The 9,569-nt window shown below is 39.4% G+C and overlaps 2 protein-coding genes across 3 annotated transcripts; one reads left to right on the top strand and one right to left on the bottom strand.

Annotated features, from left to right (window-relative positions):
- Positions 1-234: 234 nt before the first annotated feature.
- slc25a47a (solute carrier family 25 member 47a) lies at positions 235-3,522 on the bottom strand. 2 transcript variants are annotated; one of them, XM_055044672.1, is made up of 6 exons: positions 3,381-3,522; positions 2,986-3,029; positions 2,808-2,879; positions 1,787-1,966; positions 1,397-1,661; positions 235-1,298 (listed from the first exon to the last, which is right to left on the bottom strand). In XM_055044672.1, the coding sequence occupies exons 1-6, from the start codon at positions 3,415-3,417 to the stop codon at positions 985-987; spliced, it is 912 nt and encodes a 303-aa protein (XP_054900647.1). In that variant the 5' UTR covers positions 3,418-3,522; the 3' UTR covers positions 235-984. The 2 variants fall into 2 exon arrangements, with proteins under 2 accessions (XP_054900647.1, XP_054900648.1); XM_055044673.1 differs by lacking the exon at positions 2,808-2,879.
- A 2,943-nt stretch (positions 3,523-6,465) lies between these two features.
- LOC129369259 (mitochondrial basic amino acids transporter-like) lies at positions 6,466-9,282 on the top strand. Its single transcript, XM_055044674.1, has 4 exons — positions 6,466-6,861; positions 7,637-7,680; positions 7,881-7,964; positions 8,225-9,282. Exons 1-4 carry the CDS (start codon positions 6,831-6,833, stop codon positions 8,927-8,929), a joined length of 864 nt encoding a protein of 287 aa, XP_054900649.1. The 5' UTR covers positions 6,466-6,830; the 3' UTR covers positions 8,930-9,282.
- The last annotated feature ends 287 nt before the right edge of the window (positions 9,283-9,569 follow it).

The raw sequence follows: 9,569 nt of genomic DNA, 5'->3' as shown, positions 1-9,569 counted from the left end.
GAATGCACTTCAGTCGCTTTTCTTTCCATCATGGTTGCTAATGACTGTTGGCACGGCTCAGCTGCTCCTCCTTTTACCTTCTGACTGCAACATATTTGATATTCATAACTGCAGAATCTCCAAAGACAAACTAAGTGTTTCCCTGCTAAATATTTCAATTTTTACTTGTTGACATCTTGAAGGAAGTGTAAAACTTCAATGCATTCTTCCGATGCATTAATAAAGAGGCTCACAAAGTATTGTCAAGCTTTATTGCACAAGACATAATAAACATTCATTGTAGCAATAAAAAATAAATAACGAGTTACGCATTTCCAACATTTAAAGAACCCTGGCTTGCCCCTGCCTTTGTAACAGAGTCCGTTCCCTTACACCTAATAATATATTACTGCAGTGGTAAAATGAAACTATGAATTCATGAGTTTAATCCGTTGATTAGACAGCAGATTTCCTTATTCAGCTTAAAAAAGAGGAAAGATTTGCTGTTGAAGTAGAATCTACGCTCCTAGTTTTAATGTAGCTCAACTTATTGCAGCCAGTTTGAATATGTTTGAGTCACTTGTAACATTTTGTTTGCGAAAAAGCAGTGGAAGTAAAGCACATGGCCCGTTTAGGGGCGGACGTCTAAAACTGTCCAAACAGTGACAGCTGATTCAAGTCACTTAATGGTTGTGAATGAAGTTAAATATGTTTCAAGTAGTGGAAGATTGAGGACATGTGATGCTCTGCTCTGCAGGTAAACAGCAAAAGAATATGTCGTAACAATCAGGTCGAGGATGCCACCTAGTGGCCAGACAGAGAAACATACAATCTGTTAACAGCAACACTTTGATGGAATTTCCCAAAAACACAATAACTGTTTTTTTTTTTTGTGTGTAAAGCATGATATGTAACAATTTTAGTGATCATTGTGGAAATGATCACAAACTAAATATTTAGTTTGTGAAAACTAAATATTTAGCACTGGGTCAAACGGAGATTTTCCTATTCCAGCCTCACATGAGGCGAGTCGACACTTTCCGGTTCAGTCCGAAGGAAACCAGTGAGAACCTCGTATGTGAAAAACACCACCATGTTCACTGGGAATGCGCGCAGGCAGTTGATGCCCAAGCTCTTGAAGAAAACCGCACCTCCCTCGGCTCTCGCCGTCTCCACGACGCAGTGGAGAAAGCCCTGATACTGCTTCGGCCCTCGCACTCCGTCCATCTGCAGACGAGCTTTTATCACGTCCATGGGCGTTCCGACAAACCACCCTGCCATTCCTGCCACTCCTCCAGCCAGCATCACGCCAGTCCAGTCTTAGGGGAACAAAATAAATAATACCATTACATCTCTTTTGTTTTTTTCCTACATTTTGATAGGGTTCTCGGATTGGAAGAAGCTGCCTTTTACTCACGTAATTTCTTATTGCTGCCGCCTGACATCCATTCAGAGACGGTGGCATAAGTCAAAAAGTAGGTGGCGTACGACGGGGCGTCTCTCAGCATGAGTGGCAGAGCTCCTCTGTAGAGCCCCCTGAGTCCCTCTTCTTTGACGATGCTCAGCAGGCAGTGAACCGGGCCGCGGTACTTTGGTCGGAGCTTGTTGGCTCCTTCCCTCGTCGACTCTGTCTGACACTGTAGACGTACTTTAACTATATCACCTGGAGACATGACTGACGTCTGTTGGAAACAGATCAGAGGCACAAGCTTAAAATGAAGTTAAATTTGTTCAGTTTGTGTAAGGATACTAGTAAGATTGATAAGACACGAGCTGTTTTTTTTGTTCTTATTTTTATTTTTCTTACCTGAGCTACTCCGCCAGTCATCCCAGCCAGGAAGATTTCCAGTTTGGTGTTTGGACTCCAGTCAGCTCCCCTTGCCTGCTTCATGCACTGCAGGCAGTTCCTGTAGGTGCCAAACACCACTGAGGACGTCAGCGAGACTGTGGTCAGGGGAAGCGACATGCCTTTGAAGAAGCCGTGCACCTGATCGAACGACGGACAGAAAAGAAATATAAAAATCTTTCACTTCATTTTGTTTGTTCCGACACTTAGTTACTTAAATATGCAGGTTCTTGTGTAAGTAGTTCAATTAAAACGCCTGAGTTTCAATTAGATTTTTTTTCAGTTTACTAAATTTGCACTTTTAGTTTTAAGTCCAAGATCTCAAGGTATGACTGGAAATGTAATTATTACAATCAAGAATAAAATAATTGTTGCTTCTTTTCTTAAGCAACAATTATTGCTTGTCGGTTTTAAATAAATAATTTGTACTGCTCATGGATCTACAGGGAGAATGTAAAATGTGTATTTCTTATATATGTCAGACACCCAAGAAGATGCGTTTGACAAACGAGCAAAGCATTGAAATCATATTGATGGCCGCATCGGGAAGGAGTCGCCTGGTTGCACGAAACTTTGACAGAAAACATGGAGCGAGCATCACACACGACACTGTGGCAAAACTTATTTGCACGTTTCAGAAAACTGGAAATGTTGCAGATCAACCACGCAGCAATTACACACAGTCCCACAAAAATAAAACGGGTGTCCAACATAAAATGTTTATTCTTTCTATGTATGGAAACTTATGACCCATCATGTATATATTATTTTTGTGTAAATATTGCAATACAGTAAAAAAAAAAAAAAAAAAAAATCGTAATCAAAGAGAAAATCTCATAACGGCCTACAGAGAACCTTCAAATCCATGTTATTGTCAGGTCTACTTGGATTTAACCGATTTGCATGTAAGTCCTTCATAAATGTATTAACATTTATGTTAATACATGTATGTATTTATGTATTAACGCCAGTCAATACATACCCCTTCTTTTGATATGGTCTCCAATACACACTGATACACTCCTGTGAACTGCTTCTGAGTTTGGATTCTGACCTAAAAGGGTTCAGAATAACATGAAAATGGAAAAGCTGGGATGTAAAAGTCATGATGTAAAAGTCATGCATGTGCCACCAGAGACTGTATCTGAGCGTTACTGTACCTTCACAGTGTCCAGTGGGAAGCCCACGGTCACTCCACAGGCCCCTGTTGGACCAAGGACAGCACACATATGAGCAAGCTCTTGATCTCATTTGCAGTTTTCCCAAACATTGCAATCATACGAAACAGATGCAAAGGAACATAATGGCACAAAGGTTTTTTTTTTTTTTCTTCCATTTTCCATGATGACTGACAGATGTCTGCACGGGTTTAAAACAAGCTCAAACACAAGGAAAGTAGTTTTTTTAATTTTTTTTTTAAAGACGTGGAGTCATAACTGATCTGATCTTTGCATAATGTCGTTACGTGTTTATCACACACTGACAGCAGCTAGCCATGTAGCAACCGCACTGAACGCTACCGAGCCAGCGTGGCGAGATTAGTTCTACCCACTACCTGCAACAGATCCGGACACGAAGTCCACGATGTGCATCTTGTCGAGCGATCAAGCCATGTGAGCCCCGAAACTCGACCCGTAACCTTGACTGCTTTGCTGTTACGTGACAGCCGGTGTTGCGTCGCATCGGGCGCCGAGATGTTTCCAAAAGCACTTGCGCTTCTTCGCGGTATTTTACGGTTACTTTTTAACCCGCCAATGTTGCATTCAAGTTACATTTTACAATCCGATCTCCGGACTTGGTATCAAAATAACCCCCAAATCAAACAAACTACTATTTCAATTGATATCACTGACCATTTCAAATTGTAAATATATATATTTTTTGTTTTCACCAGAAAAAATTCAATCAGACCAGGTCAGTAAATTTCAAAACATCCACAGAAATGTGGATTCAACTATTCAGGCATTTTGAATTCAGTTTGTTTTGTTGCTGTTGAATAGTAATTGACCAGATGCAAAGGTTTAAGCTGAATTGAATTGAAAAAAAAATGACATTGTTATTAACTTGATATATTTCCTACTAAACAAGAGTAAAAAAAAAACTGTTTAGATGGTCAGAAGGAATAAATAGCATTGTGTGTACACTTTACATTGTTCATATCAAGTATTCTGAAGCCCTAACCTGACGACTTCGAGGGCACCTTAAATCATCAGCATTATGTAGTTTCCTGGCACATACTGCCATTGTATATCACAATGACCCCATCGAGCCGTTATGCAATAAAATAACAGAAGTTGTTATAAAAATACTCTCTTTTTCAAATATGATTCAAAAGAAATTTGACCTGGTAACACAATTCCTTAAAATTGGGCCTGTCTCTCTTTCCTAAACTCCGGCTTCAGAACATCATCACAACTGGGTTTTTTTCACACCTGGGAACCAAAATGGCAACTTTTGCTCCATTTTCAGCTGCTGTGGTTCTGCAAACGATCTAAACTATGTGAGAAACCTCTTTCCCACCAGTCGCCTGTGGTGGTGCTGCACCACAAACTACTGAGGGAATTGACACAAAACCTCTGAAGACCAGCACAATTTCCTTCTTCGTAAAATGCTGTGAAAATTAAAGCTGAGAAAATAGTTGATATTTTGATACGTTTATCAATGCTTTCCGCCTTGATAAACGGTTTTGTTTTTGTCAAGATGCAAGAGAGGACTAAGCAAATTGATGTTTTATATAGACCAATAGTTTTATATTACATAATTATAGTTGTTAAAATTTGCTTGTCAAAATGTAAGAAACCAGGACTCATACACTTCATGAAATAAGTCATCCCATTTGATGATTGTTATTAATATATATTCAAACAAACAAACAAGCCAATTAGTTCAGCTGTTGTCACTTTTTAAAAGTTTAAATATTACGGCAGCTGCAATGGACCACAGCAAAGGGAACAATATATTGTTCATTAATAAAAAAAAATAAAAAAAATTCTGTAGAAAAGTGTTACCAGATATATATATATATTTTTTTTACAGCCACACCATCAGCAGCAGCTTTCGATTAGCTGCTCTGCTTGAAACGTTCCCCCAGAGTCCTCTCTCAGGTTATGTAAGCCTCCAGATCATCCTGTTTTGTATCCGAAGGTCAATCTATCAAGACAGAATAAAGAAGATGTCCTCTCAGATGTAAGCATCTTTTTGAAAGCAGATAGCGGAGACAACAGCTGAATGCTGATCAGCACAGTTGAAGGTTGTTCAGAGTGTTGCTCAGAGAGCGTTTACTTATTTGTGAATCTAAAACATGGTCCTGTAGATATTGTTTGGAAATCTTTAGAAAAAAAGATAGATAAGAGAGTATTCAGAGAAATTAAAATTATTATTATTTACCATTACTGAAAAATAAATCCAGACAAATCAAGTTGTGTTTTTAAAGTACCGTTGGAAAGTTTGCAAAATAACATTTTCTGTAGACTTGGTTTTTGTTATTGTAAATAAAAGTTAAGTGAGAAACGTTGTAATTTGAGAAAGATTTTGTTTGATTTAGCATTGTTTCTCTTTTTGATCTTGAATGGAATCTGCTGGGATAGTCAGTCTTCATTAACCAATGTGGCAAGATTACATTGATCCACTTCAGGGAACCGGCACAAGAAACTCACGATGTGCATCTTGTCCAGTGATCGAGTCATGTGTCCACTGAAACTGGACCAGTTACCTTGACTGATTTGCTGTTAATTAACAGAAAGCGTTCTGACTACCTGTGCCACACATCTGGGGTCAAGATGTTTCTAAACCATTTGCGCTTCTCAATGGTATGTTACGGTTACGCTTTGATGGTGCATTCAAGGTAGCTCGTACATTTTATATCCAAATTGAATTAACCCCAAATCGAATAAACTGCTATTTAAATTGACATAACTGATCATTTCAAATTGTAAATTGTTTTTCCTAAATTGTTCAACCTGACCAGGCCCATAAATTTCAACACATCCCTAAAAATATGGATACAGGCATTTTGAATTCAGTTTGTTTGCGTTGCTACTGAACAGTAATTCACCAGATGCAGTCTAAACGGGATTGAATATAAATTACATTTTGATTAACCTGATACATTTCTCTCGTAAACATGATTGCAACATTTGCTGAAATTTCCAGAAAGAATAAGTGTCCCAGTTAAGCCTGTCTGTTTATGAAATAGAAACTTTTAGAAGTACTTCATAATATATCTACTTGTGAATGCACCATATGGGATTCTACAAGGTACTTTACGTTGGCACATTTCCATAAAACACCGTGTAGAAGCGCAATAGTATGAAACATGTTTCCGCAACCGGTGCGGAAAGATGTTTTCACATTAGAACTTACTACAATACAAGACCATGAACATTGTGAGACTTATTTTTCTCTCCAAATAAATGTTGCACAATATTTATCATTAAAGCAATAGGTTTGTAAAATAAATAAAATGCTCCAAATTTATTAGTCACCTCAAACCAAATTGAACATCACTAGACCACGTCCCTTAGAGTAGACGTGTTAGCCAATAGATGACAAGTAATACGCCTCGAGCGAGGTGTCGGCGTTTTCTCTTCGCTCTGATTGGACAGAAACTTTAGCCTGTGCAATAAGATCCGCCCCTCTGGAGTTACCGCTTCCTGTAACAAAATCTCTGTAACTGAAACGATTCGCTTTGGCTATCAGGCAGCACAGCTGTTTTTAGAGGCCGTACAGGTCATCTAGTGGGCTTAATCTGAGAAAACAGAGGACAGGAGATCAGAAAACGGAGCTATTTATGCGTCCGTAACCCATTAAATACGAGCTCGCCGGTTCTGTCGGCTAACTGGCGGTGTCAGCTAACGTTGGCTCATTAGCTTTAATACACATCCAGATATCAGTGCAGTAAGGTTAACAGAATAGTTATCAGTATTTGATTAAAGCATTATATTAAAACTTCTTTTTATGCCATTAGCAATAACTGACAATAACGTCCTCAACAAGCTGCAGAAAGATGATGGACTTTATAGCTGGATGCATAGGAGGTAAGTCACCACAGCTGGACTCCATCCTATGGGCTGTCAGCTGCTCCTGATGGCAAAGCAGGTTGAAACCACTGATTATATTCATTAAATTAGATCTAGTTTTATATGACTGCTGTCTGTTTCATTAAGTGCTTTATATCCATGGATTGATAATTATTTGTTATTTTAATGGCCAAAAATGAAATTGAACTCCTGGAGAAATGCTCTTGGTGGACATTTTTCTTAAAGTGACAGACAAAGCACCGTCCTCCCCTTGTTTTCTCAGTTCTTCATCGAGTTCAGGTCAGTGTCCATTCATCAGATCATCAGAGTCAAAGTGTTGAAGGCCAGTGAGTTGGCAGTGGGCGCAGCATGTTGCTCTTGGAGGACATGGTGATACTCTTAAAAATGAAACCACAGTAAATGTTTTACCTTCTACAGATTGCTTGAATAGGCTAAAGAGAGCTTGTAAATGTTACCAGAAGCTGGGCAAAAATCTAACAAAAGATCAACTCTGAGAGTGAAGTCAGGACCATCAGGGGCCAGCAATAAATCTTATCTCTACATGAACAATGGTTTGCAAAGTATTCATACTTGTTTAAACTTCTTCATATTTTTTCACTCTATGAACATCTCGAGAGTTTATTTGGATATTATTTGACATATAAAGTAATGCGCAGTGATTTTTTTATTTAATTTTTTTTCAGTGTTTCTTTCTTATAGGATTTCGTCCTGAGAGAAATGGCTTTAGAATCAAACGCTCCAAATCGATAAATGTTTGATATGTTGTCCTTAGGTGTTGCTGGAGTCTTGGTTGGACACCCGTTTGACACAGTGAAGGTAAGAAGTGCAGCATTTTCTTTAAATATATTTCAGAAAGAAAAAAACTAAAACATGTATATCTCAATAAACCTAATTTCATTATATTTAAAATAAGTCTATAATAATATCTAGATATCACAAGTAAAATGGTTTCGCTATGCTCTTGAGTCAGATTTTGTATTTTTGTTAACTTAAAAAGCAAAACTCTTCTCATCCAGGTCAGGCTGCAGGTCCAGAGCATCGATAAGCCGCTTTATCGTGGAACGTTCCACTGCTTCCAGTCCATCGTAAGACAGGAGTCTGTAAGTCAATTCAGGTCACTTTATTTCTCAGGTTCTCATGAAATATACTGAAAAGCAATCATGGCTTTGATAATAGATATATGTATTTCAGAGGTTTTATGTCAATGTTATCAACGTTTTCAAATTAGTTGAATTCACTGGTTCAGGATAGGGAGTGTTCAGAAATTGAATTGTTTGGTTCTTCAAGTGCAAGGAACAGTACATGGATAAAAATCCGATCCAAGATTAGCTCCTGATGTCACTGCTGATGTTTTCTGCAGGTGTTTGGCTTATATAAAGGCATTGGATCTCCCATGATGGGCCTGACATTCATCAATGCCATAGTTTTTGGTGTTCAGGGCAACGCCATGCGTCTGCTTGGAGAGGACACTCCCGCACACCAATTTCTGGCTGGTGCCGCCGCAGGAACCTTACAGTGCGTCATCTGCTGCCCCATGGAGCTCGCTAAAACCCGTATGCAAATGCAGGGCACCGGGCAGAAGAAGTCGTCTTCTAAGAAGGTGTACAAGAACTCCATGGATTGTTTGTTGCACATCTACAGACGAGAGGGTCTGTCGGGCATCTTCAGAGGAATGGTCACCACGCTCGTCCGTGAAGCGCCTGGCTTCGGCGTGTATTTCTGGAGCTACGCCATGCTGACACAGAGCCTGGGCTGTGAGCCCAACGACAGCTTCATGGTCCCCAAACTGATGTTTTCCGGCGGCATGGCCGGCATCGCCTCGTGGATCGTCACTTATCCCGTAGATGTGATTAAATCTCGGCTGCAGGCGGACGGGGTGGGCGGAGTCAACCAGTATAGCAGCATCGCAGATTGCGTGCGAAAGAGCGTGAGGAAGGAGGGTTACATGGTGTTCACACGAGGCCTCACCTCCACGCTGCTACGAGCCTTCCCTGTGAACGCAACCACCTTCGCTACTGTCACCCTGGTGCTGATGTACGCCCGCGGAGAGGAGGAGGGCCTCTAACCTGTATCTGCAGAGATACAGGTTAGAGGCACTTTAGAAATGCATGAAATGTCAAGTGAAAGACCCATCAATGCTCTATGACTCTGTTACTGTAGATCAGACATTCCCAGCTGTGAGTCTTGGAATATCTCGTACAAATAAGCACTCTTTTGAAGAAGGGAGAATGAGATGCATTTTATTTTTGTTAACTTATGTTCCTGTTTGTAACTCCAGAAATTAAGAAACAAACAGAATAAAGTCACCTCTAATGAGATTAGAGATATATATGTAACAGATGTGTAGCTTCTATTCTTATAAACTTAAAAAAAAACGCAATCTTGATGGTGTTTCAGGGTCGTTTGTACAGTTTGATGTCCCTTATATATTTTGCATATCTTGAGATGTGTGTTTTGCAATGTGTCTATACACCAATAATTTTACCTTTTTTTTTTTTTCTATTTTTGGAAACATTTTCCTGCCTTATTGAATGTTTTTATCCAGCCCAAGGTGTCACTCAAGTTTTACATGAACTTTGAGACACTGTAGCAAATAATAAACGCGCGGAACTACTTTTATCTAACCAGAACGCCGCCATCATCATCATCATCATCATCATCATCATCATCATCATCATCATCATCATCATCATCATCATCATCAT

Source organism: Poeciliopsis prolifica, unplaced genomic scaffold (assembly GCF_027474105.1).
Source record: "Poeciliopsis prolifica strain line A6 unplaced genomic scaffold, Auburn_PproV2 SCAFFOLD020, whole genome shotgun sequence".
Classification (NCBI taxonomy): Eukaryota; Metazoa; Chordata; class Actinopteri; order Cyprinodontiformes; family Poeciliidae; genus Poeciliopsis; species Poeciliopsis prolifica.
Note: the sequence above shows the minus strand (reverse complement) of the source record. Positions and strands in the feature narration are given on the sequence as shown.

Coding starts and splice junctions, on each gene's coding strand:
- slc25a47a (XM_055044672.1), bottom strand. CDS start 3,417: ATGCACATCGTGGACTTCGTGTCCGGATCTGTTGCAG. Junction 3,030..3,380: donor CGTGTCCGGATCTGTTGCAG/GTAGTGGGTAGA, acceptor TTGGTCCAACAG/GGGCCTGTGGAGTGACCGTG. Junction 2,880..2,985: donor TCCCACTGGACACTGTGAAG/GTACAGTAACGC, acceptor GAACCCTTTTAG/GTCAGAATCCAAACTCAGAA.
- LOC129369259 (XM_055044674.1), top strand. CDS start 6,831: ATGATGGACTTTATAGCTGGATGCATAGGAG. Junction 7,681..7,880: donor ACCCGTTTGACACAGTGAAG/GTAAGAAGTGCA, acceptor CTTCTCATCCAG/GTCAGGCTGCAGGTCCAGAG. Junction 7,965..8,224: donor CCATCGTAAGACAGGAGTCT/GTAAGTCAATTC, acceptor TGTTTTCTGCAG/GTGTTTGGCTTATATAAAGG.